Raw genomic sequence first — 27,966 nt, forward strand, 5'->3', positions numbered from 1 at the left:
CGCCCCGCCCCGCCCCGCTGGGCCCGGCCCGGCCCCGGCGCTTCCTGCGGCCGCCCCGCCCCGCCCCGCGGTCACGTGCGCGCTCGCCCGCTCGGGGCTCGGCTGGCTCGGCCTGTGCGGGCGCTCGGGGCCCGGAGCGGCGGCGGGAGCGCGGCGGGGCCGGGGGCGCTCGGGCCCGGGGCGGCGGCGGGACGGGGCGGGGGGAGCCCGGCCGGGCCGTGAGGGCGCGGCGGAGCCTGGCGGCGGCGGCGGAGCGGCCTGGGGGCTCCCCCCCGGCGAGCGCGGGCCGAGCGGGCCGGGCCGGCGGCCGTGGCGGGGCTATGATGAGCCCGCTGCGGGGCTCCGCACCCCCGCGTGTCCCCCAGGCAGGTCCGGCCCGCGGCTGAGAACCCCCCACCGGCGGTGAGTGCGGGCGGCGGGGCACGGCACGGCGGGGCACGGCACGGCGGGGCGGGCAGGCCCGGGCCCGCCCCTTCCCCGCGCTGGGGCTGCGCCGGGCCGGGGAGGGCCCGCGGCGGCGGCGGGGCCGGGCCCGATTCCCGGTAACGGCCCGGCCCGGCCCGGCCCGGCGGGCTCCGCTCCCGGCGCTCGGGCCGCGCGGCGGGCGCTGCCCCGGGGGGAGGTTGGGCCTGCCGGCCTTGGGTTTCCCACCGACTGTGTTTTACGGTGCCTGGGAAACAGGCCTGGGGACGGGATCGCAATGTGCGCAGGGTCTTCCCACTTCCTGCGCTCTCCCGATCCTCAGTGGTGTTTTCGTCAGCACTGGGTTTTTTTTTAGCCTAGAGAAAAGGCGGCTCGGGAGCGACCTTATCACTCTCTGCAACTCCCTGGAAGGAGGGTGTAGCCAGGTGGGGGTCGGGCTCCTCTCCCGGGTAACGAACGGCAGGACAAGAGCACAGAGTGTTTAGTTGCGCCAGGGGAGGGTCAGGTTGGACAATAGGAGGAATTTCTTCACTGCTTTCCCAGGGAGGTGGTGGAATCACCGTCCCTGTAGGTGTTTGAGCAACTGGACGTGGCGCTGGGTGCTCTGCTCAGGGGGACAGGGTGGTGTTTAGTCACAAGCTTGGACTCTGTGATCCTTTCCAACCTAGTTGACTCTGTGATTCCTGTTGTGTCCTGGGATTCCTTTAGCCCGTAGAGAGCTGGATAAAGAGCTGTGTGCTTCTCAGATGCAGTAATCCCACTGCACAGCCTCGCTCGGTGATGCCCTTAGGACTTACAGAGGTTCCCTTCCACATGGTGCTGAGAAAAACACTCGGCATTCTGGTTTTTAATCTTGTCCATTGCAACCTGCTGCCCCTAATGAGTTCTCTCCCTTTCCAGGTATGGCCTCACAGCTGCAGGTGTTCTCCCCTCCGTCAGTATCCTCGAGTGCCTTCTGCAGTGCCAAGAAACTGAAAGTGGAGCCGTCTGTCTGGGATGTTTCAGGACAGAGCAGTAGTGACAAGTATTATACCCACAGCAAAAACCTCCCAGCAGCTCAAGGGCAAGCCAGCTCCTCTCATCAGGTAGCCAATTTCAGCATCCCTGCCTACGACCAGAACCTCCTTCTCCCCGCTCCCTCCGTCGAGCACATCGTGGTCACCGCGGCCGACAGCACCGGCAGCAGCGCCACAGCGTCCTTCCAGAGCAGCCAGACCCTCACCCACAGGAGCAACGTTTCTTTGCTGGAACCATACCAAAAATGTGGATTAAAAAGGAAAAGTGAAGAGGTTGACAGCAACGGTAGTGTGCAGATCATTGAGGAACATCCACCTCTCATGCTGCAAAACAGACCTGCGGTGGGTGCTGCGGCCACGACCACCACGGTCACCACGAAAAGCAGCAGCTCCAGTGGGGAGGGGGATTATCAGCTGGTCCAGCATGAGATCCTGTGCTCTATGACCAACAGCTATGAGGTCTTGGAATTCCTGGGACGAGGGACGTTCGGGCAGGTGGCGAAATGTTGGAAACGTAGCACGAAGGAGATCGTAGCCATCAAAATCCTGAAGAACCACCCTTCGTACGCCCGGCAGGGCCAGATCGAGGTGAGCATCCTGTCTCGCCTGAGCAGTGAGAATGCTGATGAGTACAACTTTGTCCGCTCCTACGAGTGCTTTCAACACAAGAATCATACATGCCTTGTCTTTGAGATGCTGGAACAGAACTTATATGATTTCTTAAAGCAAAACAAGTTCAGTCCGTTGCCCCTGAAATACATCCGGCCCATCCTGCAGCAAGTGGCTACTGCCTTGATGAAGCTGAAGAGCTTGGGTCTGATCCACGCTGATTTGAAGCCAGAGAACATCATGTTGGTGGATCCTGCACGCCAGCCCTACAGAGTGAAGGTGATCGACTTTGGGTCAGCCAGCCACGTGTCCAAGGCCGTGTGCTCCACGTACCTGCAGTCACGGTATTACAGGTAAGCGCTGCCCCTGCTCACTGAACCAGGGCAGGCTGATCCTGCTGGGGCTTCCTGCTGCACACACTGAGCTCTTCTGCCTAACCTCAGCTGAGGGGCAGCAGGAAATCATCAGCTCTGCATGTTTCCTGGAGATTTCTTCTGAAAGTTGGATGTAATAGTAAATAGAATGTCTGTCTTGGCCTAATCTGCAGCCCAGTGCTTTCCTTTCCCTCCAGATGTGTGCACTAAGTTGATTTTACCCTGTCCACTGCCTCGTGACACTGTATGAAGTGGCAAACTGGAGAAGCAGTATGGGACTGTTAAGTAGTGCATTTGGGGTTGTCTGCTATGATCTGAAATTGGACATTTAGAAGGGAGAGAAGTCAAAGGGATGCCAATTTCTATACACTCTTGTTTCTTCTGATTCTTCATCTTTGCCTGAACCCCCTTCATGAGCACATGACTTCCTGTGTCAACCCTAAGTCATGCTTTCATGGGACCTGCAACTCCCTCAGAGAAAGAATCTCTGCTTCCCTTAGCAATATGCAGAGATGTCTTCTACCCCACTCCTGCCCAAGAATTAAAAATAAATTGTGGTCAGAAACGTTAAAACTCAGAGACTGTGTGTAAAGCAAGCTGTGCTGTTTCTTTCAATTATTCCTCCAGCTTGGCTCTATTAAGTGTGTATTTGAATTTAAGTAGCAGCAGACTTCAATAAATGGATGCAGAGAGAACTTCTGGCTTCAAAGGGCTGTGAAGAGTCTGTGCTGTGTTGTCAGGGCTGCTTTGGGTGCAATGTGAGCTCACTTGACGCAAAACTCAGAGCTAGTATCTAGTCCTTCCAGCTGGGACCAGACAGGACTGAGACACTCCACCCCACCCTGTGTCTCTGCCCTGTTTGATGTCTTCCCTGGCTGCTCACTTCAGTTGTAAAGCCTGGCTTATTGTAGGTTTGCTCTGCTCATCCCTCATGCTCCCTGTGTGCTTGCTCCCTTTGTTTTTGTGTTGTTTTTCTTTTTAACTCCAATACCCAGCTTTCCATGACATTCCTTTCATGTGATACAGACTTTTCTTAATCCATTGCTCATGATCTTTGCTCAGCTTGTTGGCACCAATCTTTCCAATTCTAAACTATTGATTGGTATGTTGTTTTTTTGTAGCATGGTTGTCCCCTGTGCCCCACAGCTCTAAAAATGCTCACTGTCTAAAATACATCATCAGTTTTGTTACTGCATGGGAGGTGACCACTGGTCAACAATCTACTCTATCTGACTTGCCACACGTGTCAGCAAAGCAGTTTGGGGAGGCCCATGGTACTCTTCAGTTTCTGGTATCTCAGAAAACAGATTTAGCTGAGGAAAAGCAGTGAGGGGTGATAAGAATCTTCCAGGGGCTGCAGGGAGGGAAATTCCTGCTCCATCTGTGTGTGGGGCACTGGACTCCCAGCCCCCTGCAGCTCCCTGGGGTGACTGACTCTGCCAGAAAGGCAAATAACTGGGATTAGGTGGCGTTGGACTGTCTGCTTGACTGGAGTGAAGAATGCTGTGATGTGGAAATCTAGTATTTAGTGATCTGTAATTAGTGTGATGGTGATGATTACTAAAATCCATAATCTAGGAACTTACGGAGATGGTGCAGAAACCAGGGAGAGCTGGATTGCTTTACCCATATTCACATTAAATGAGTGTTCAAGTTGGAATTTTTTTCAATGTTGTGTTAATGAAAGAGCATAGCCCAATTCTTCATATGCCTCTCTATCAGCTATTCAAAATAAACTTCTCTGTGCTCACTTTTTAGCTTTCAGTCCCTGTTACTGACACTTAGGTAACCTCTGCTGTAGAGACCTCTAAACCAGCCACACTCAGGTGCTGTAAGATGAATTTTCTCATTTATGTACCTGTGAGATAAAAATCTTCCTTTATTAATTCCTGTCTGTGCTGCTGGAGGTGATCCAGTCCAGCTCACTCAGGGGCTGCCTGTCCTGCTGGCACCTTGCTCCAGGTGCATCTCCAGCAGCACTGTCCCCTTGGGATGTCACACTGGGTGTGTCAGGACAGGTGTGCCAGGGCTGAGGCAGGATCCCTTCCCCACTCAGGAGGGGCAGTGCTACTGCTCACACTTCAAGAGTGAGTAGAAGTGCCCATGAAGAATTCTTTGTCTCTGAAGCCCATCATGGAGTAGGAGTAGATCAGCTCTCTGCAGTGAGCAGTTTCTGTGGCAGTTCTAGGATGTTTGTGCAGTGCTGCACCTGACATTGAGAGTATTTTTTTCAGGTGAGGTTGCTTTTGTTCTTGGGGGAGATGAACAATGGAAGGAAACCCTGCAGCAATAAAAAACCCCTGGAATACAGACATGGATCCAGGGGATCTCCCTGCTGTACAGAGTGGGGTTTACTCATGTCCTGTGTTAAATGTGAGTGCAGCCATCTGGGGAGTTTTACTCAGCTCCTCCTGCCTCCTGGTGCTGCCTGTGGGCCAGTGTGCAGCACAGACTGCAGGACTGGGCAATTTGGGCCATGAGAAGGTGGCCCTGAGCATTGAGGGAGCTGCAGAGTGCAGGAGTATCCATTTCCCACCTCTGCTTTGGGCTCCATGACCTACTTCTGTCCCAGCCATGCTGGCCTGGGGAGCAGCAGCTCCTGCTGCCAAGTCTGGCTCTGCTAATCCAGCTCTGTGCACTGCAATCCTGCATTGCTGCACTTGCACAGGCTCTGTGTTCCCACCATCCCAAAGCACAGGTGTAAACATGGGCTCTTTGGAAATGCTGGGAGAGAGTCTTGCAGTTTTCTGGGGCTGCTGTGAGTCCTTTCTCTTCTGAGAGTGCCTGAATGTATTTGTCAGCTTTGGGAGGCAGTGCTTGGCAAGCATCTGTGCAAAGAGTGTTGTTGATTTTATTTCAAAGAGCTTAAGATGGTAAAATCACTTTAATCTCTGGCAGAACAGCTATGGAAGTGACCTCTGCCTGCTGTCCTGCTTCAGCTCACATCTCATAAGGCTGCTAATTGCAGTGGTATAAGAGGAGATGAGAAAAATTCTGATTTCCCAGCCCTGTCCTGCAATCAAAATGAAATCAGGTGGCTCATGAGAATTTCATTTATTTAGTTGTAGGGAATAAAATACAAGACTTCAATTTGCTATCATCATGGTATTGAGATTTAGGAATACATGAGTCTATTCCATCCTGGAGTTAAAGACCAACAAGCTGCCACAAATCTCTATTTCCATTGGAATTGGTGGGGTATTTTTAACACACTAGAGAAGGATTAGCATGCTCTGCATATTCCACAAGCCATCTATATTTTGATTTGTTTGCCAGTCCCAATGCAGCATTCCTTATATGACAAGTCTGAGTTCTTTCTCAATTGGAAATTCCTACCTCAGGATAATGAAGAGGGGCAGTACAGTTTGCTGATGATGTCTCATAAAGTAATGGCAAGGGGGGCTCCTGTGTAAATGTATGAGTTGTATTTTTTCTGCTTGTGAAGTCAGAAATTCCTCTGGTTTGCACCTCTTAGCCTGTAGAAAGTTGTATCCATTCTAGCATATTTCCTTATAATATAAATGATAGCAGGACAGCTAGCATTCAAATATCAGCTACTGCTCATATTTGCATAATCTTTTTTGTATTTTCACATGTGAGAAACCTTTCAAAAGTCATCAATACAACTGCCAGAACAGCCAAACAAGAAGATAGAAACAGATCAGTGTTGAGTAGAGAGTGTCATTATGTCTTAGCCTGAATGATCTGTTTTTCTGACTGCTGAAGGTGTATCATGGCTCTGGCTTGGGGGCTCAGACATCATAAAATCTGGATAATAAAGAATAAATGGGACCTCACTGCAACAGGCAGCTGGTTCAGCTGTTTATCTTTTTTACAGAATCCCAGACTGGTTTTGGTTGGAAGGGAGCTTAAAGCTCATCTCATCCCAGCCCTGCCATGGGCAGGGACACCTTCCACTATCCCAGGCTGCTCCAAGCTCAATCCAGCCTGTCCTTTTTTGATCTTGTGCTTTCTCAGGTGTCCTGTGCCTGAGCAGCTGGGCTTGAGTGCCTTTGTTTTGGAGACACCTGTGTAGACACCTAAAACAAAAGGTGTATCTGTGTCACCACAGCACAAAGGGTGATTAACTGGGAGTCACTTCTTGGACAAACAGTTGGGAGGTTGAGCACTTGAGGAGGATGAATGTCAAATTTACTGACACCTGTACATTACACAAGCCCTGGGTTTTAGAATTGTGTAGAGGGCTCAGGGCTGGTTTCAGAGCCTTTTTTAACAACTGAAATATCCACAGTGTAACGCCAGAAATGCCACACAAACCCTGGGGCATGACCAGGAAATGGATAGCCTGGAGTTCAGGGCTTTTCTGTCTTCCTTTGCTCTTGTGTTAGTTATGCATGATGAAGGTCAAGGTTTTCATATTTCCTGTACTTTCCAGAGTAAATTCCCACACCAGCTCATGTGAGGTTTGCAGCACCTGGGGTTTTGTGCTTTATGCAAATGCAGAGCAGAATTTCTCCTGCCGGAACAGCCTCAGTTTGTTTCCGAACTCTGTGTAGGTGAAGAGCTGTACTAAAACATCCTTCTGTGTTATGAGTCAGCTGCAGACAGAAATCTCCCTGAAATTCCAACCTGCTAGAGAAGCAGACCCTGCTTGGAGTGTGAGGTTTTTTTTTATCAGCTCCCTGAAAGGCTGAGCCAGACAGGTACATTTTGCATTAGGTGTGGTTGAGTGCACAGAAACCTGAAACACAACCTCCAGCTGGGCTCTCTGCGTCCATTTTAAACTCGAAACTCTGAGCAAAGCCTGCATGAAAACCTGCTGGTAGAAACCCAGCAGCTCTCTGAGGAGCTCCTTTTCCTGCCTCTGCAGGTGCTTTTCTTTCCCACATGAAGCAGGCAAGCCTCCTGCAGCTGCTTACCTGGGGTCTCAAGACCTTCTAGAAAAATCTGTGTTTGTCAGAGCTTTTCTTCCCTTCTGTTAGCACAGGCTGGACTAGATGATCTTGAAGGTCTCTCTATAATTCTGTGATGCTGTGTACTGTCTCAAGGACACCTCACATGCTGCCAGGTGTAATTAAAATGATGACTCAAGGAGTAACTTTATGCAACTGTGATGTAAAGGCCTCCTAGGAGCTGGGGGGCACCGTGGTGATAAAAGAATCCACCTAAGTGATAAAAACATTGGGATCCATTAGGCCACCCAAGGAGCTTAAAAGTGAACAATTTATATTCACAAAGATTTAGTTGTGTGTGGAAGGGCTTTACCCAGAGTGGTTTACAGGGAAGAAATGCAGCTTACAGAGTAAAAGATTTGACTTTGGCCTTTTCTTTCCTTTTCCCTGAGCAGAGCTCCTGAGATCATCCTGGGTTTGCCATTCTGTGAAGCCATTGACATGTGGTCCCTGGGCTGTGTCATAGCTGAGCTGTTTCTGGGCTGGCCTCTGTATCCAGGAGCATCTGAGTACGACCAGGTGAGAGATGTGGGGGATGTGGGATCTTCACATGGAACCACGATTTTCTGTGTTCAAACCCTCCTGAACCCCCCTGTCCTGCATCAGCTTTCATCCCTGCACATTGCTGCTGTCTGAGCTCATTTTCTCTCTGTGATATTCCCATTGTCTCTGGGCAGGGAGCACGGAGTTTGTGTGTTTTCACTTGAGCTGAGTGTATCCTGTCCAAAAAAAGGGGCCAGTTTGTCATTAACCCCTGGTTTCCAAACCCAGAAGCTGTTGAAACACCTTCCTGCCACAGCAGGAGCGAGGTGTGTGTGTCCTGGTGTGAAACACCCTCTGTCATTTCACCATGAGGGCAGTTTTTCCATGTGGGAATAGAGCAAGCCTATCATTCCTGCCCTGTTAATACCTACAGCAACCCTCAGTTTTTATGCAAAGTGAGAGCTTCAAGCTGTCTTTGGAATCCAAGGGCAAGACTCTGAGAGGCATCTTGAACTAATTAATCCTGTCTGTGGATATTTGGCATTATTACCTGGCCTAGTCAGTGCCTATAAAAGGACAAAAAGTCTGTGAGAGGGGTTTTTTTCAGAGTAGCTTTTCCACTGGGGTTTTTGTGGTGGGATCTCATTACAGTGCTTGGTATGGTTTTCCTTATGTGATAAAACACATGAGAACTTAGTAAGTTTGAAAACTTATTTGTCATGTGTCTTCCCAGCACTGTAAATTTCCAAAGGAAACATGGTGATGCCTTGATGAGCAGAATGAGTTAGAAAGTAGCTGAGGTAGGGCCTGGTGGTTTCCTTGTGCACTGAGTTTTGTGTAATTCTGAGAACCTTATCTGCTCGTGTAGGTGGCTGGGGAGGAGCTGCTTTTTTTCCATTGCTTAATGACAGGATTTTGCAGCCCTCTGTGATGCAGTGTGAGGTGTGACTTCATGGGGCTCATTTTGATGTTCCCTTGAAGGCTGGGGATGACTTGGCTTGGATGTTTTCTGAGATTCTGCAGCAGCAAGTGAAAGTTGAGGTGGAATTTGTGAGAGGACCTCTCCAGGAATGAGTTCATGGGCTGGGATGGGATTTACAGCTATTTCTTTAAACACCCTTTGGCTGTAAAGCAAAAGTTCTGTCCTGTAAAAATAGAACTGCTACCTGAACTATTGTGTAGATACAGGAAATATTCACTTGCAGACACGTGGATCCACCTTGGCTCAATTGAAAAGTGAGCCCATAAATTCATGTGATCACAAGCTGTGACAGTGCCCTGTTTTGGAACAGTGGCATAGCAGGAATTTGGCAAATAAGAAATACTAATAAAATTTGGGAAATAAACAGGAATTTGGGAAATAAGCAGAAATTTGGGAAATAAGAAATCCTGTAAAGGATCTGTAATTGATGGTTTGATCAAGGCACAGTTACCTTGACACTCTGGAGTTTTTCATAAATTTGCTATTTTCTTTCCTTTTGAGCATGCCTTTTTATTTGTTCTCTCTTTTCCAGTGTCTTATCAATACCATCACAAGCATTCAGGTGCATCTAAATTCTGATTTTTAATTCTGATTAATTTTTTAAAATGTGAAAATATATGTATTAAATGTGTTTGAGGATACTTGATTTTGTTTTCTTGGTCAGTGAGAGCTTTGCCATGACATTATTCTGAAATTGTGTGCCTAGCCTATTGTGTAGGCAGGCACAGCAGTATTGCTTGGAAAATTGTGCCTTTAATTATTTATACATCCATGATAAATTCTGCAGTATTTTTCCCTCAAAATGTGTATTTCTTTCACTGTTAAATGTCTTTAAAGCCTACAGTCTGCTTAAATATACATTAGCAAAAAAATTACTTCCATAAAATAAACGAGATGCATTTAAAACCTCAAATTTTTTGTGTGATTGCAAAAGTGGCTTTATAAATACTTGAGATGATCCCTTTAATTGTGCAGTTTTACATATCTGGGCAGTCTTTCTTTACAGGTAATTTCCTATTAGCTGTGAACAAACCTGACTGTTAATTGCCCCATTAGCTGTGAATTCTTGATGGTGAGAATCCTCACTCTTGGGATTTCCTTTCCTAGATTCGTTATATTTCACAAACTCAAGGCCTTCCAGCGGAGTATCTTCTCAGTGCAGGAACGAAAACAAGCAGGTTTTTTAACAGAGATCCAAATTTGGGATACCCACTGTGGAGGCTCAAGGTTTGTCTGTCTCTCTCACCCCCAATTCATTTTTGTTCATTGAGGACTTGATAGAAATTCTTTGGGAATACATTGGGAGTGAGGATTGGCTTTGGGAGAACATTGGGAGTGAGGATTGGCTTTGGAAAAACATGGGGAGTGAGAATTGGCTTTGGGAAAGCATGGGGAGTGAGGATTGGCTTTGGGAAAACATTGGGAGTGAGGATTGGCTTTGGGAGAACATTGGGAGTGAGGATTGGCTTTGGGAAAGCATGGGGAGTGAGGATTGGCTTTGGGAGAACATTGGGAGTGAGGATTGGGTTTGGGAAAACGTTGGGAGTGAGGATTGGCTTTGGGAGAACATTGGGAGTGAGGATTGGCTTTGGGAAAACGTTGGGAGTGAGGATTGGCCTTGGAATGTGGGGTCTGTGATTGCAGGAGCTCCTGGTGCTGCTCTGACATGATAGCACCAGCAAAGAGTGGGTGTTCCACCTTTGGGATAATTGGGTGCTTATTATGGGCTGCTCATTGTCAGGGAAGTGTGTCATCTTGTTGTCATCTCCTGACAATCCAAACCATTAAAATATGGATTATTTCATGAAGGGTTGGTAGTTTAACAGGAATCTGGTTGTGGGTTGGCAGAGGACAGGGAAGAATGGGATTTAGGCCTGATTTGACTTTAAAGCTGAGCAGCAAAAAGAAAGGAATTTTTCCTTTCTTCTTTATAAAGGAGGGATTTAAAATATTTATAACCTCTTCTGTTCCTAAATCAGAACTCTTCAGTAGTTTTGGCTAATGCAGTACCCAAGGAAGCCTTGAAATGAAGTCATGCTGTTGTTAATTCAGCTTTCCAGCTGAGGGAATGGGATCCCAGGGCTCTTTGGGTTTGAGCTGCTGCTGTGTGGTGTGTCTGAAAGCAGCAAATGGTCACCTGCCTCTGCAATTCCTTGCTGCTTTTTCCTTATCAATATGCAATATCTCAATTTATACTAATGTTTTTTTTTTATAGACTCCAGAAGAACATGAGTTGGAAACAGGAATAAAATCAAAAGAAGCTCGGAAATATATATTTAACTGTTTGGATGATATGGCGCAGGTGTGTGGGGATTCTGGGACACAGAGAACTCTTTTTCACATTTAATTTAGTGACTTTTCCTAGAGGATCTCTAAAAATGAAGCTCCTATGCTGGAGCAGCCAGTCCTCTCCACTGGCAGTTCAGAGCACTGATGGAGGTTTACCATGGTGCCAATTTTAATCAGAAATCAGTGGATGAAAACCAATCAAAATGTTAATTATGAACCTGTTTGAAATGTTTTGTGCTTTCTTATGCCTCAGTGTGTTGGGCAGGAGTGTGCCCAGCCTGTTCCCAGTATAGCAGAGCAGTAGGAGAACTGAGCCCCTTCAAATGCATTTGTAGGATTAAAACTCTTATTAGACTTTGGAAATAGTGACAGGAACTACATTCTTATTTTCATTCTCTCTTTAGAGGTCAAATGAAGGAGTATCTGAGTGATTTTAGTATCATGAGGCCTTAAATCTTAAATACCAATTTTCTATCACTTTTGTAACTGTTACATTTGTGCAGAAGAGGTGGAATAATTGTGGCTTGCCAGCCCCTTATAAATTCCCCCAAAACATGAGGGCATTTTGCCAGAGAGTGGAGAATAAAGCCTGGTTGATCCCTTTCAGACCCAACTCCTGGTTGAGACGAGAATTCCACATGCAAATTTGTCTTCTTCTCCTAGAATGAGCAAGGGCAAGGCAGTGTGCTAGCACTGTAACACCTGAAATTAGTCTGGCTAAGAGACAGAAATACTTAATAAATATTTCTGTGTGATATGAAGTTATTGAATTGTTAGGCAGCAATTGAGCTGCTCCCATTTGGTTTTCCAGGTGAATATGTCTACAGACTTAGAAGGGACCGACATGTTGGCAGAGAAGGCTGACCGAAGGGAATACATTGATTTGTTGAAGAAAATGTTGACAATTGATGCAGATAAGAGAATTACTCCACTGAAGACTTTGAACCATTCGTTTGTAACAATGGCACATCTGCTGGACTTCCCCCACAGTAACCAGTAAGCTCCCTTGGATGGGTTGTTTTGTTGCAGGATTTGCTGGAATCACAGGGCAGCACTTCCCAGCTTTCTGTCAGTGCTGTTTTCTGCAGCTCGTGGCTGATCTGAAAATAGCAATGGCATGTGTAAGGAATGGAATGTTCATAAGCTTCCTTTTCATGTTTTAGAACATTCTTTGTTGGTTTAAAAGAACCTGAACCTAAAGCACGTGCATTAAGTTGGGAATGTCACATCTGTGTCCTGTTTTTACAAATCTGATGTTTTCCTTCTGTCATTCTGTTCCAGTGTGAAATCTTGCTTTCAGAACATGGAGATCTGCAAGAGAAGAGTGAGCATGTATGATACAGTGAATCAGATCAAGAGCCCTTTCACCACTCACGTTGCTCCTAACACAAGCACAAACCTGACAATGAGCTTTAACAACCAGCTCAACACAGTACACAACCAGGTATAGCATCTTTCACCTATTTGATCCTCATCAAAGACATGGAGTAGGCTGATTTGGTGCCTTCAGGCCAAAATTGAAACTACTCTCCCAAATTCATAGTTTTGTGTCAAATTTTCCAAAACTTAGGCCAAGGAGCCTCTTTGTTTCATGTTTTGAAAATTTGTCAGTTCAGCAAAATAAGCAAGTTGGATGCAATTCATGTTTTTTGTTCTGTGTTGTCTTAAGCCTTTTACCTCAAACATTTTCCAGGTGCTTTCCTCCTGGCTTAATATTGATGGTTCCTGTTGTTTGTTTTATTAACAGAGATAAGATTACAAGAGATAAGTGATTTTTTTTGTTTATTTTTATAGGCCAGTGTGTTGGCTTCCAATTCCACTGCTGCTGCTACTCTTTCCCTGGCCAACTCAGATGTCTCCCTGCTCAACTACCAGTCTGCCCTGTACCCATCCTCTGCAGCCCCAGTGGCAGGAGTGGCTCAGCAGAGCGTTTCCTTGCAGCCTGGAACCACCCAGATCTGCACACAGACAGACCCCTTCCAGCAAACCTTCATTGTTTGTCCCCCTGCTTTTCAAAGTAAGCCCAGAACCCTTTGTGTGATGCTGTGGTTTCAGTCAGTTAAGGCAGGAGAAGTTGTGATTTGCACTAAACTGAGAAACCTCAGAGTTGAGCAGAGCTCTCAGTGGGTGTCACACGGGGCTCTTGCATCAGATGGAAGTGCAGAACCAGGTCAGACGTGTGCAGGCAGCCTGATCCCCTTCCAGGTCATGCTGGAACAGGTGACAGGATCTTGCCTGCCTGGGTTGCAGGCTCCAGCTGGTTGCTCAACCAGTTTTTCCCCCCAAACTGAACACAGCAGCATTCCACAGAAAGCAGGGAGCAGAGGAGCCAGACCTGCCTGAAAATCAGTGTGTGTGTTATCTCAAGAGCAGATACCTGGTGTTCGAGCATCAGTTCACAGACCTGGTGCAGGTTTTTGCTACCAGCAGATTGTCACAGGCTGTGGGTCAGTGAGCTTAGCTCTGTTCATCCTCAGGGTTCTGTAGTTATGCTGATATCTGGATTGTTTTAGTCTAGAGAATTACAGTAATGTCACCATTATAAGCCGCACCATTTTGATTAAAATTTTGGTGCGAAGCCAAAGTGCGGCTTATAATCAGGTGTGGCTTATATATGGACAAAGAACGAAAAGTTGGTGTTTTAGTTTGGAGGACAGGTGTCTGCTGAGAAAGGCAGGAACTTCTCTTTGAAATGGAGAATGTAAACCCCCTCCCTCCAAATTATTATAATTTTGAAATCAAGGGGCTCTCAGGCAAAGATATGGGAATTAGGAATAACAGTTCAATACAAGGGAAATTAAAATAGAAATACAATACTACAAAGAAACAAACCCCAAACCCTGACACAGTCAGAGTACAACCTGACACCCGTCAGGCAGGGTGTTGGCAGCAGTCCCATTCCATGGTGGCTGCATCCTCCTGCAGTGACAGATGTGGCTCAGTTGGAGCAGTGCTCCTGGACAAGGTGCAGTTTCCCTCTAAAGGTCCAGTGGTGATGTGGAGAAATCCGGTTTTCCTCTGGAGTCCAGTGGAGAAAGGGCTCCCTTAGTGTCCCAAAACCTCTGTTTTTATCTTGGTAAGAAATGTTGGGCTCTTCCCCCTGGCTGGAGCAACTCCCAATGGGATGCAGTAATTTTATCAGTGCCACAGTGGGACTCAATGGCCATGAGCAGAAAATGACTCCTGGAGGAAGGATGGGTTGTGAAAAGAAAAAGAACAATGCCCTGCCTGGTTTATAAAACATGGCCATTAACAGGAGATATCCCATGGAGATAAAGAACACTGCCCTGCCTGGTTTCCATGGATGGCCCATTAGCAGAATAGCTCACACAGAGATCAGGATCACTGCTCCACCCTCAACAGATGGTGATAGAACAGATACCTTTTATCACACTCTGTATTGTAACATGTGACTTATAATCGTGAAATTACTGTATTTGTGATCTGGGAACTGATGGTGTAAGGCTTGAACTTTAAACTTGTCTCAAGCAGGTTGGAATTGGGAGTCTGTGTTACTGTTCATGCAAACCACACTCCTCATAGCCAGGCTGGAGGGGGGGGCTGGCTGTCCATCATGGCCCTGCAGGATCCCAGGATGCTGAAGGATTTACTTCAGCTGGTGTTTTACTGGGATTTTGTCAAAGCTTTCCTATCCCTTAATCCAACCCTATCCTCTGCCCTTACCTAGTAGGAATTTGATTTTTGGGAACTAATGAAAGAATTGTAAAGCAGCTTAGTGATGTGTCTTGTCCTCCACAGCTGGACTTCAGGCAACTACAAAACATTCTGGGTTCCCAGTCAGGATGGAAAATGCTGTCCCAATTGTGCCACAAGCACCTGCAGCACAGCCTCTGCAGATCCAGTCTGGAGTTCTCACACAGGTAAAAAAACCACCCCAAGCCCCTCATAGGCTCAACTGCAATTCCAGGAGAACCTGCCTGAGTGCAGGGGGTTCTCAGGATGCTCTGAAAGTGTGGCAGGTCACTTCTAAGACAGTATTTTCTTGTTTTGTTTTGTTTTGTTTTTCTGGAATATTTAAAGTCTGAGCTATTTTATGTCATGTGCCTCCCTGGTTTTAGGAGTTTGATTTAAAAATGGGAATAAATATGTGGTTTTCAGCTGCTAAAAACAGGCTGTATTTTTCAGGCATGGACACTGCCTTACAGGCAGTGCTGGTCATTTTTGCCTACACTTTAAAAACGTGTCAGGAGAAATCATTGCTGTGAGAAGTGAGATCCCTGTGAACAGAGGTGACAACACAGATTATTCCTTCTGAAATTTCATCTTTAAATCAACAAAATTATTTCTGAATCCTTCTCAGCTAGTTACATTCTTAGTGTGAATTAATGTGTAGCGATGACATATCTCTGCAGTTTGCAGTTTAAGCAACATGCAATACCAAAATTCACAAATAATTCTAAAAATGCTGTTTTAAATATTAGTAATGTGTCATAAATTAAAACCATTTTAATTCCCAAAAAGTAATCCTTTAATATACAATAAGTGCCTGGTGATTCACAAGTTTTATTTACTGAAAATTTGTAGTTGCCTTTATAATTAAGTGGATTTTTATTTATTTGCATGGTTTTAGTTTCTGCTGGCATTAACAGGTACTCTGTTAGTTTTACTCTTCAGGCAGTATATTGCATTTACTGACCTTCTTGTAGAGGAGTAATTTTTAGTTTGTTCAGTCCAAATATTTAGGTGGCATTCTGTGATTGCTGGTTTCTTTAGCATTAATGATACAGGTCACAGTATCCCAAAAGCAGAATCCACTTGATGGCCCACCTGAATCCAAGAGTGCAAATTGTACACCAAGAATCTAATTTTAATTAGACATTTGATGGACTTATACATGTCTGGGTGGTTTCATCACAGATGACTTTGTTGTTTCCTGACGCCAAAGTGTGCCTTCCGTGAAATCCCATAGTTTACCTTTCCCCAGGAGTTCTGTGTGTGGATTTGAAGGTCTGACAGCAAGTGCAGGGAGCTGCCTGGGGTACAGTCTGTGCCATGGCTAGTGCAGCCTGGCTGTCACTTGCTCTCTGGGAGCAGTAAAGTGCCAGTAGCTGAACTCACTGTGACTTTTGAACTGTGTCATCACAGAGAGATCCCGTCCCCAAATTTTTCCCCAGCTCATTTTGACTTTTGAACTGTGTCATCGGAGAGGTCCCGTCCCCAGATTTTTTCCCCAGCTTGTTTTGACTTTTGAACTGTGTCACTGGGCTGGAGATCCCCAGTTCCTGGTGCTCTCCTCAGGGCTGTGAAGGTGCCTGAGGAGGAGCTGCAGGGTCTGGGTGTTGGTGCTGGTGTCGGTGCGTCCCCTCCCTCCCGGCGCGGTGCCGCTCGCCTGGCCCTGCCGCCCCACGCACCGACCTGCACTGCCTGCCTCAGCTCTTGTGTTTCACTCACTGCCTGATCTACATTTCAGGGAAGCTGTACACCACTAATGGTAGCAACTCTTCATCCTCAAGTAGCCACCATCACGCCGCAGTATGCGGTGCCCTTTACCCTGAACTGCGCAGCCGGCCGGCCGGCGCTGGTCGAACAGACGGCTGCAGTACTGGTAATTGCCTCCCTTGATTGTGTTCACTAACTGAGTTTTTGTTTTAACTTAGACTTGCAGAGGGCATGGAAGCATGTGCCATCTTGTGGCTGTGTTCTTGCTACATCTTAATGTCTTGTTGTTTTCCTCCCCAACATTGCTGAAGCACTGTCTGACTCTGACGTTTAGTGTGGCTCTGTAAAGAATCCAGATCCATTGACTATTACCTTTGCTAGCCTAGTACTGAAAACTCTTCTAAACTAGACCCTAGAAGAGTTGTAATCATTCTTGTTCTTTGCTTACTCTCCTATCTTTGCCTTTTGATTGTGGAATACAAAGGAATCAGTCTTTAGCTTGACTCTGCTGCAGGTACCTGGATGGCCAGAATTTGACCTACTTGGCAAGTTAGCTCCATATTTTGTTTGCAACACGTGTAAAGCTGCTTTGTATGGAGAAATGTTTCAGATCATTAAGCACAGGCTAAAATCCCTAATGACAGCAAATCCTTTAATGTATTGCTCTAGCAGTTGATTTCTCTTAACCTCTGTTGAACATTGACAATAATTTTCTGGCCTTTGTTATTTATAGCCAATCGCACGTAGCTTGCTTCATCCAGATAAAGATTCTGTTCCTCACAGATACTTTTCAGTTGATATGTATTTCTTGGTTGAAATTAAAGGTGAGCTCTAGTATCCAAAATGGCAATAGCTAGCTTTTAGGTGATTTGGAGCAATTTAAAAAAAAGGATGGGGGAAGGGAATGAACACACCTTTAAAAAGTGTACGTTTGCAAAATTTTCCTCTTCTGTATTCTGGCACCTGCGTCAGAACAACTTTGCAAGTGCCACAGAGAAGTCATTGTAAAACTCCAGAATCAGATCAGTGAAGCTTATGAAAACATTGCAGTGCACTGAAGTACTGGTATCTTCACATGTCCTTCAAAGCACATTCCATTGTGTGAACCATGTTGTTTCTTGTGGCTTCAAAGTGGTAGTTTGAATGTCATTTTCTTCCGAGAGGGAGGCCTCTGCTGAAGTGGAATTTTGCTCAAGTCATACCTGTCCTGAAATTTAAACCCACTCATTTGAGTTCTTGTGAACCAAGTGAGCTGCTCCCTGGTTCTGGGGATGGGAAGGCAGGAGTGTGGGGTTCTGCTGGTCACAGCTCTGAGCTAAGCAGACCCAGGGGTGCTTCTTGTTTCCTCCTGTTGAATTTTGATTGCTGAAAGGCTGCAATCTGGGCTCCAAAAACAGCAAGGGGTGACTGTAGCAGAGCTTGGGACACAAGTGAGTTGTTAGTGATGTTTTCCAAAGTGATTTGGGCTTTGATTCAACAGGCAAATTCCGTTCTGCTGTGTGTGTGCAGTGGACTTGAGGTTCAACTGCCCTGGACAGCAGTGGAGACCAGAGCTGGCTCCAGACTCTGAGCCTGCATTCTGAGTTTCTCTGGAGGACTTGACTAGTTCTGTTTGGATTCTGGGAGCCTCTGGCGTGAATTTGCTCACCTTTAGTGCTTCCAACACTTCTCCCTTGCTGCTTCCCCTGAGTTTGCATTAGCCATTTGCTAAGCTTTGCATATTTTTGTCCTTCCTCTGTCAAAACAGTTCGTCGCTTGGAAGGCCCGATTTCTGCCTCTCATTGGGAATTTATATCTTGCTGTATTAAACTCTCTGCTTTGTCTTGTGCAGGTGTTGGCTTTTGGAAAGACGCATGGTGTGACTTTTAACATATTTCTCTTTTGATTTTTTTGTTTTTTCAATGTTATTATTGTTATTGTTATTATTATTCCGCTTATGTTGGCAGAGGTTTTAGCAGCTCTCTGCTTTGAAGGCTTCTTGTTCGGAACTGGTATTTGTACTAAGTGGATCTGTTACTTGCAGAGATATTGAATTTGAAACACCAGGTTTTGCAGTTTAAGCTGCAGGAGAGAAAGCCATATATTATCAAAATCATGGAAATATTACACTGTCAAATTTATTTGGACAGGAACATTGATAATATTAATGAATTGAACCTGCCTTCATGTAACTAAATTATCTCTCAGTGTGGCTTTTCTTAAATGCTTCAGTTGAGGTGGGTGAATTTCCACGATAACAGCACCATCTCACTTTTTTCGATATGATCCCTGCAAGGCAGAAAAGCAGAAAGCTCCAAATTGGTTTCATATTTTGGGACCTTTCAGCAGAACAGTGGTGGAAGTTGATGTTCAGAAAGAGTCCCAAGCGCTGCTGTGGCACCTGGCAGTGCAATACCAGCATGATACAAACACTGTTTTCTCCAGGTGCCAGCAGTGATGAAAGAGATTAACAAAATGTTGGGGAAACTCATTCCTCTGGTTTTCTTGTCCTTGGTAAAACGTGCAAGGATGAGCTGCACCTCTGCAAGCTAACAATCCACCCCAGTGCATTTATTGCTTGGACAAATCTCTGCCTGCCCCTGCAGGAACTGAAGCCTAGTGAGCCTTGTGTCTGTGTTTGTTGTTTTGCAGCAGGCCTGGCCGGGGGGAACCCAGCAGATCCTGCTCCCTTCCACCTGGCAGCAGCTCCCAGGGGTTGCTTTGCACAACTCAGTCCAGCCAGCAGCCGTGATCCCCGAGACCATCGGCAGCAGCCAGCAGTTGGCTGACTGGAGGTAGGGATTGCAGGGCTCCAGATCCCTGCCAAATGCCAACACATCCATCACAGTGCCCACAATGTCTCCCTTCCCCTCATGGGCTCGCTGCAGCTCGTGGTTCCTGCACTGGAGTCATGGGGTTTGGGTCTCTTTGTTTTTTCTCTGCTCCAGGAATGCACATTCCCATGGAAATCAGTACAGCACTCTCATGCAACAGCCATCTCTGCTGACCAACCACGTGACGTTGGCCACAGCACAGCCTCTGAATGTTGGGGTTGCTCATGTTGTGAGGCAGCAGCAGAGCAACAATGTGCCAGCAAAGAAGAACAAGCAGCCAGCACCGAGCACAGCCAAGTAAGGATTCCATTGCTTCCTTTCCCAGTCCTAGAAAAGCCAAGGGTTTGTTTGTGGAGGTTGCCTTTATGGTGTGAAAAACCCATCTTCTGATCACAGAGGCAGTGAGGGTGTAACTTTATTGTGCTACAATTGTATTTAAAGATGTCTTGGAAAAAGCCTTTGTGCTGTAGTCACTTATTTAAATTACATTAATTTCAGTGAGTGCAAGGACATGGTTGACCAAGTGCTTTACTGTCCTGGTCAGAGGGCTTTTACCCTCCTGGGGTATTGGTGCCATAGCAATGCAAGTGACAGAAGTGTTGAACAAGGGCTGGCAGTTCCTGGCAGTGTTCAGGTGGATCAGTCCCATTCAGAGCATACCTGAGTGCCTTTGGCTGTGTCTGTGGCACTTTGCTGTTTGAGGTTCTGTTTATGTAGTTATGTTTATGCTTGTGTGTTCCTGATGCTGTTTGCCCGAGCCTCTGACCGGGAGCTGAATCCTGCTGTGCTTTTCCTGCAGGCCCAGCTCATCTCTGGAGCCTGTGCCCACCCAGGTGTACTCTGTGATTGGGAGCAGCCCCCTGCGCTCCAGCTCCTCCTCCTCCAACGTGCTGGTGCCTGTGCAGGAGCAGCACCAGCCCATCGTGATCCCCGACACTCCCAGCCCCCCTGTCAGTGTCATCACCATCCGCAGCGACACTGATGAGGAGGAGGACAGCAAATACAAACCTGCCAGGTGGGATTTCCTTTATCCTGTACTGGGCTGTGCTGGGCTCAGCTCACACATCAGGGAGAGTGGGGAATACAATGTGTGAGTCCTGGGCAGACTCAGAAGAGCTGCATGAAACAGAATATTCCCCATCACATCTCTGTGTTGTTGTGCCTGTAGTTAATCTGAGTTTTATCTGTGTGAGATCTTAGAGGGAGATCTGTAATCTGGTGGGCAAAGCTAGAATGTTTAGAATGTTTCCCATTTGAATTTTGTCTTTTTTTCCCCTGCAGTTTGGGTATGAAGCAGAGATCCAACGTCATCAGCTACGTCACTGTTAACGACTCCCCTGACTCAGACTCGTCCCTGAGCAGCCCCTATGCCCCAGACCCCCTGTCCTCGCTCAGGAGCACTGGGGGGACCCTGGAGCTGCCCAGCAGAGCCGCTGCCGACAGCTCCAGCTCCCGCACCATCATCGTCCCCCCGCTGAAAATGCAGCTCAATGACTGCATCGTGGCCACCCAGGCTTCAGGTGGGTATCTCAGCCTGCTTTGCCAAGGCTCACGTGTTTTCCTGTCCCTGTGGCACGTTCATCCTCACAGTTTTGGACTTTCTACAATGGGTCTTCCTCAGCTTTAGGTTTCACAACTGTTGTCAAAGCCTTGGTCTGTTTTCACAGTCATTGATAGATTTACCTTTCATTTACATTTGGAAGATCTGTAAACATTCCTGATGGTCCCTTAGTCACATTTAAATCGTAATTAAAGTCTCTGTGTCAGAAACATTCAGTTTGGTGCCCAGAGCTGGTTACCACCAGTGTGGGAAGGGGAGGAGTGGACTAAGCTTGTGCCATCTTCCAGGCATCCTGAGCAGCAGCAGTAAGAGCAAGCCAGTGGCCTCGGTGAGCGGGCAGGCGTCGGGATGCTGCATCACACCCACGGGGTACCGCTCCCACCGCGTGGTCACCAACGGCGTGCAGCCCCTCAACCTCAGCCAGGTGAGCCTGCTGCCTCTGCTGCCCTCAGGGCTGCTCAGAACTGCCTTAGGAATGTGTGAGGCAGGGAGAAAGGCTGGCTTGCAAGAGGATCAGTAGTTGAAAGCGCTGATTTTTTGGAGCTGGTGTTGTCCTGGGGTGGTGCAGGGTGGGACAGGCTCTGTGGGGAGTACAGAGGTTTCTCAAGGCAAAGGATTTGTCCTTGTACCAGAAGGCAGGAGAAGGAAGTGTGGTTGTGTCCATAGTCTCTCTGTGCTCCTTGTCACACCTGGCTTACAGCAGGTCCTTCTTGCCACTCTGGAGGCTGACACAAAGATCCAGCGGTTGAATTAGAGTAACTTTGAAGGCACAGTATGAGGAAATTCTTTAGTTCTTTACCTTTCTCTAGACCTCACAGAGTTCCAACCAGTAGATTTAAGACTGGACTTTCTCACACTGACAATTGGCATCCAACATCTTTGAATGTTCCAGTTCAAAGATTGGTTTCACTTCATGTCAGGACTTTGGGTCACTCTGCAGCAGCCTCAGAGGAGAGGGAGTGTTGTTACCCCTGCAGTTCACTTCTGCCATGGGCACCAGACAGGTTTTGTGGTGCTAAAACAGGGCAGCCCTGCTGCCACCCCCCACATTCAGAGGAGTAGATGAGTGAGGAGTTCTGGGGCTGGGTCAGGTCTAGGACCTGCTTGCACTTGTCCAGCTGTGGTGCCCCTGAGGGGGAGAAGTGTGACTTCTGTCCCCATGGAGTGCAGTCCCCTGCTCGGATCTACGGGAGGGTGTCACAAAGGGAGGATCTGGGTGTGTCAGGGGGAATGGAGGTGTCCATCAGAGGGCTCTGGCTGGCATGACCACTAACCTCATTTACTCCCTCCCCTTGCAGAACCAGCAAACCACAGTGCTGGCCTCCCAGGAGAGAAGTGGCAACGCTGTCCCCCGCCGGCAGCAAGCTTACGTGGCCCCCCTCACATCAACGATTTCTCAGGCTCCCTACACGTTCCAGCACAGCAGCCCAGTGCATCCCCACCTGGCAGCAGCCACGGCCAGTGCCCACCTGTCCAGCCAGCCCCACATGTACACTTACGCCCCCAGCAGCGCTGCCACGCTGGGCTCCACCACGTCCATCGCGCACCTCTTCTCCCCTCAGGGCTCCTCCCGGCACACCACCTACGCTGCCCACCCCAGCACCCTGGTGCACCAGGTCCCTGTCAGCGTGGGGCCCAGCCTGCTGACGTCTGCCAACGTCCCCCCCGCCCAGTACCAACACCAGTTCGCTCCCCAGTCCTATATTGGTGCTTCCAGAGGATCTGCTATTTACACTGGATACCCGCTGAGCCCCACCAAGATCAACCAGTACTCCTACTTGTAGTTGCGGTGAAGCACTGTCCTGCGACGGGCCTGGGAGCTTGGAGAAGGATTTCAGGTGAATTTTTGCCTGGGAATGACTGCCTGGTTCGTGTTTCTCCCTGATCTGGTTGTATGTTGTTCCCAAATGTCTCTGGTGAGTTCAGTCACTAACTGAACAGCATGCTTTGTTACCAGTACGAGGGTCACTAATTAAGTTTTTTAAATTTTACTTACTTTTTATAGATGCTTTTAAAAAAGTTCATGGTCACATTTATTTAAAATTGTTCTGTTGTGCTAATCAAAAGGGGTGTCAAATCAGTGTCTCAGAAGACAGATCCTGATGTCTTTTTTAACTTGTGTAACTTAAAGATTTGCAGATTCTATTTTAGCAGCTTGCACAAATCCACGTTGCCACTAAAAATGTAGTGCATGTTTATCTCATTACGTTGCTGGGGCAGTTTGAAAATCAGATTTACCGTTTTAACATCTGTTCTCTAATTCATTTTGTCTTTAACAAATTGCTGGTTCTGCAAAAGCCATTACATCTCCATATATGTTTCTGTCAAAGGTGTTTTGTTTACTCCTCTGCTTTGTTCAAGGACTGGTAGAGGCAGCTGCCTTATGCCAGCAACACGATACATTCAGGAGTCCTGTAAACCCTGGAGTCTGCTTTGTTTTCTCAAAAATTCTCCATAACCCAGCTGAATTTTTGTTGTGTTCATTGCAGAATTCTTCTAAGTGGTTCAAACTGTATTCAGGATCTCACTGTGTGACAGAGCTCAGCAGCTCTGTCAGGGTGGTGGTGTTGTCTCCAGTTGAGAGTGAATAATGCAGCATTGCTCTAAAATTTGGTTTCTGCAGCTTATTAGATGCTGGCCCTATAATGGAGCTGGATTCCTTCACAGAAGCACAGGGCTTTGCTTTGTTCTGTTTTTCTTAATATTTTTTGCCTCACGTGATTCATTTAGGAGGGAGATGAATTTGAAATACAATGAAACATCACTGTATTGATGTGTACAGCTTTTTATACTCCTGTGAGCGTATCCTCCTGGATATGTCAGCAGCTACTCTAAAGCGCTCTTAATAAGACTTGTAAACAGTACGTGCATGTAGGAATTGCAACAAAAAAAAAAAGAAAAAAAACAAGACAAAAAAAGAGAAAGAGAAAGAAAAAAAGAAAAAAAATCCAGATTTTAAAGTTTATTACTGAATTTAAAACTATTTTAGAAGTTTTGTATTGGTGGTGTTTTAATATTTTACAGAAAATGAAATATGTACATATTGATTAGAAAAATATAACAAGCAAAACTTCCTGCTAACCCCAAATGTTCTGTCTTTGTAATCAAAATGTGTAGTGATTATACTTGAACTCTGTACTTAGTGTTTGTCTAATTCTTAAACGTTCCTGGGGATGGAAGTGTTGTATCCTTTGTATTTAAACCAAAATGAATTGATTCATGTTGGAATGTATGTGATATAATGCAATGGTTAGAGCTCATCACTGTAGCACTGAGAGAGGAGTAGAGCTTCACGAGAGGAAAGGATACCTTGGATTTGTTTTGCACAGGTATGTGTGATGAAGAGTTGTTTGGTGTGTCCCCTTATTGTAGTGCCTTAAATGATGATGTAGTGTGACTAGAGTTTACAGTGAGCTTGCCTTACGAGGGACCAGCAAGCCCCCGTCGAATTGAAGCAATTCACCCACCCAGCTTTCCCCAGCCAGAGCAGCAGGATGGTGCAGAGCCCTCTCCCTGTCACCGCGCTCACCCGGCTCCGTTCTTGTTCCCAGTGAAGCGATGTCCCCTTGAAGCTTTCCCTTGAAATGGCACATGTACTGTTAGTGTCTGTCAGTGCATTTCGGATAAGGTAGTGCTGGGAATGCATTGGAATGTTTAGTCTAATATTGCAGAAGTGATTAAATACGTGCAATCACTTTTATTAGGTTTAGTGTAGCGTTACCTTCCCCCACAGGAATAGCAGACGTGTCGTGTAAAATATTGCTAGCTTGGTGATAGAATATTTATACCAAAGAGAGCCTGCTGTAAAGCACATAATACCATTAAAAAGTTTTATAATGCTACTGCTAATGTGGAGTTGTTGGGAAGGTCTGTCAGCTGTAGCCCTAGCGTTCAGAGGAAATACTCACTTTGGATAATCAGTGCAGGTTTTGGACTACACCTTGTTTTCTTGGGTCCCTTGTACTAGGAATTATTTCTCATCTAACACATAAAGTATCTTGTCCAAAAGGATGATATAAACTGGTTTGAGCAGTCGTGTTACTGCAGCAATAAGAGGTTTGGTAACCTTGAACCCCAGTTTATGTTCCGTCCCAGCGGGAAGGAGGCCAGTCCTGACCTGGCTGTGGCAAGAAATGCCCAAGCCAAGCAATGCCCACACTCCTGCCAGGAGGAAGGCTGGGCTGGCTGAGGTGGGTGGACTAGGGAGGGATGGAGGGCTGTGGAACTGGACGGTAGCATTAGCCCACGTTGATGTTCAGTGTGTTTGTAGTCGGAGCACTTCCGTGAGCGTGCGGAAAACCAACCTTGCTGTGCCACATCGTTGCTGCAAACGATGCTGTTTGTTGCTGTAGGCACTTTCTTGCTTTTTTTGACATTGCTTGTGTTCAGTACTTGCCTTGAGATACCTCTTGGGTACAGAGTTGTGCCTTTCCACCGAAAGGCAGACCAAGCTCCAACTCCCTGTTTCACAAATAGGACTTCATGGAAAACACTTCACTAACAGGAAAAGAAAAAAAGAAAAACGACCTCTAGCAAAATCTGCTAATAATTTTGAGAACGTGCCCACTTTCCCCTAAAAAAAAAGGCAGCTTGACATGTCCATTTAGGGACCTTGTAACACAATTAATCCCAAATGTGTTCCCAAAGCACGGTGTCATCTCCTCCACTGCCCGAGTTCCCAGCAGTGTTGGAACAGGGAGGATGAGATGGAAATGATGTCAGTAAAATCAAACGTGCTCCATTTGGAACAAGCTGTCAAACAATACCCCAGAATTCCTCTGTGATACACAGCAAACCCCACTCCAGCAGGGCTGGGCCTCCCAGTGTGGCCCCAGTATATGATGCCCAATTTAGGTGTGTTGTGTTCTGCTCTAAGGTGATACATCCTTCTTCCTTGCATATCCAGCCTCAAATTGGGTTCAAGAATTGACTCTCCTTATTGTCAGAGCCTGCTACACATTTTTGGAGAGAAATCTGCTATCTCTGGATAGGAATTGGCATCCTTTAATTTTCTTTACAACTAGTTTGGGATTCACTTTTGGAATACTTGCTAGCCGTGGTCCCAGCTAGGTTTGTCTGTGTGATTCTTGAGCTGTTCAATCACTTTTCTCTTACCTGACCTGTATTTGCAGCTGTGATAGCCCCTGCAGAGGCAACTCCTGAGGCTTTCCTGCTTAGCACCTAATTGATGGGATGCAGTAATTTACCTCTGACTCAGCAGTTTTTTTTAGTACATGAAACTAAATTGCTTCTAAATGACAGGATTGGCACAGCCCTGCTTTCTTTTTTCTAATTTTATTTAAACTTCTGAATGGTGCCGCATGTCCACATGGTTGTTTGTTGCTAAACTTTATATAATGTGTGATTTCAGATTCAGCTTGAACTATATCTATCTCACTACATGTAGCAGTACATTATATGTAATGTTAGTATTTCTGCTTGAATCCTTGATATTGCAATGGAATTCCTACTTTATTAAATGTATTTGATATGCTAGTTACTGTGTACAATTTAACTTTCTTTTATGGTTGTGCTCTTCCTTTTTACAAGCCGCTAGATACAGGTAGTTTCTGACAATTACTGATCTATGTTTGTATTGCTGATGTACTTAGGGGGTATGTAAAAATCATTTTAACAAAAGAAATAGATATTTAAAAATTTAATACTAACTATATGGGAGAAGGGTCCATTGTGAAAACATAGTTTATCTTTGGATTCAATGTTTGTCTTTGGTTTTACAAAGTAGCTTGTATTTTAAGTATTTTCTACATAATATGGTAAAAATGTAGAACAATTGCAATGCATCAATAAAAAGGGTTAATTTTCTGTACTCTATTAATTTGGTCACTTGGTCTGTTAAGGGGAGTGGGAGAGGGGTTTGGGGACATCCAGAGTGAGGTGTCGATGGTGTGGGATGCGGATCCAGGGTATGGGGGCGGGATGTGGATGTGGGATGTGCATCCAGGATGCAGATTTGGGATGTTTATGTTGATCCGGGGTGCAGATTTGGGATGCAGCGGCACTAGGTGGCACACGCGCTCCGCTGCAGCTCCGCGGCCCCGGCTCCGATCGCTCCCTGCCCAGGAGCCCACGGCCGGTGCAGAACCACCCGGCTGAGCTGCATCCAGGGCCCGGAGCTGCTCCATCCGTCCATCCTCCTGTCCGTCCATCATCCATCCATCCATCCTCCCGTCCGTCCATCCATCCATCCATCCATCCTCCCGTCCGTCCATCCATCCATCATCCATCCATCCCTCCCACCACATCTGGGCTGACCCCGTCCCAGGGCTGTGGGAGCTGCCAAGTGGCCGCACACCAGCGCTTGGGACACCTCGGACAAGCGGCCCAAAGGCCAGCAGTGTTCTGGCTGAGGGCAGTGACCAAGCTGTGGTGTCCCAGCCCTGGCACCGATGGCTCTGCCCAGGGATCCGCGGGACCCCGGCACGGGGAGCCAGGCAGGAGCTGCGGGGACAGAGCCAGGACGTGGTGGGGACACGGGCTCGGGGGATGGGGGACACGGGATCAGGGGCGATATGGGATCGAGGGGACACGGGATCAGAGGGGACACACGGGATCAAGGGGACGCGGGCTCAGAGGGGACATGGGATCAGGGGCGATATGGGATCAGGGGCGATATGGGATCGAGGGGACACGGGATCGGAGGGGACACACGGGATCAGGGGGGACACGGGCTCGGGGGGAACAAGGGCTCAAGGGGGGCACACGGGCTTAGAGGGGACACAGTGAGCTCAGAGGACACGGGCTCGGGGCCGGTGCCCACGGTGCTGCTCTGGCTTTGCTCCACCAGACCTGGACAGGTCCGAGGCTCAGCTTGGCCGCTGGCCTTGGGCACCTCTGCGGACAAGGAGCCGGGGCTGTCCCCTCGCTGTCCCACGGGCTGTCCCCACAGCACGGCTCATGAGGACGTGTCCTCTCGCTCGGGGTTCCTGCGGGGCTCCCTGCACCCCAAACCCCTCGCAGCAGCCGCTCCCCAGGCTCGGGGGCACCGCGCTGGGTGCGCGCTGCGGGCTCTGCCGGGGCACGAAGGGGTTAAAGCGCCCGGGGCTGTTCTGCGGGGAAGGAGCAGCCTCCCCTCCCTCTGC

The 27,966-nt window shown here is 47.3% G+C and overlaps 1 protein-coding gene across 4 annotated transcripts; it reads left to right on the forward strand.

The window, feature by feature from the left end:
- Positions 1-146: 146 nt before the first annotated feature.
- Positions 147-26,698, forward strand: HIPK1 (homeodomain interacting protein kinase 1). Of its 4 annotated transcripts, none has more exons than XM_033080083.1 (16): positions 147-402; positions 1,324-2,401; positions 7,731-7,854; positions 9,908-10,027; positions 11,016-11,102; positions 11,901-12,085; positions 12,371-12,533; positions 12,884-13,106; positions 14,849-14,970; positions 16,521-16,655; positions 19,121-19,263; positions 19,417-19,599; positions 20,102-20,317; positions 20,584-20,822; positions 21,151-21,287; positions 22,162-26,698. In XM_033080083.1, the coding sequence occupies exons 2-16, from the start codon at positions 1,326-1,328 to the stop codon at positions 22,645-22,647; spliced, it is 3,639 nt and encodes a 1,212-aa protein (XP_032935974.1). In that variant the 5' UTR covers positions 147-402; positions 1,324-1,325; the 3' UTR covers positions 22,648-26,698. The 4 variants fall into 4 exon arrangements, with proteins under 4 accessions (XP_032935974.1, XP_032935975.1, XP_032935976.1 ...); XM_033080084.1 differs by having other exon boundaries at positions 19,124-19,263; XM_033080085.1 differs by lacking the exon at positions 16,521-16,655.
- Positions 26,699-27,966: the final 1,268 nt, after the last annotated feature.

Source organism: Catharus ustulatus, chromosome 25, assembly GCF_009819885.2.
Source record: "Catharus ustulatus isolate bCatUst1 chromosome 25, bCatUst1.pri.v2, whole genome shotgun sequence".
NCBI classification, from domain to species: domain Eukaryota; kingdom Metazoa; phylum Chordata; class Aves; order Passeriformes; family Turdidae; genus Catharus; species Catharus ustulatus.

Coding starts and splice junctions, on each gene's coding strand:
- HIPK1 (XM_033080083.1), top strand. CDS start 1,326: ATGGCCTCACAGCTGCAGGTGTTCTCCCCTCCGTCAGTATCCTCGAGT. Junction 11,103..11,900: donor GTTTGGATGATATGGCGCAG/GTGTGTGGGGAT, acceptor TTGGTTTTCCAG/GTGAATATGTCTACAGACTT. Junction 21,288..22,161: donor AGCCCCTCAACCTCAGCCAG/GTGAGCCTGCTG, acceptor CTCCCCTTGCAG/AACCAGCAAACCACAGTGCT.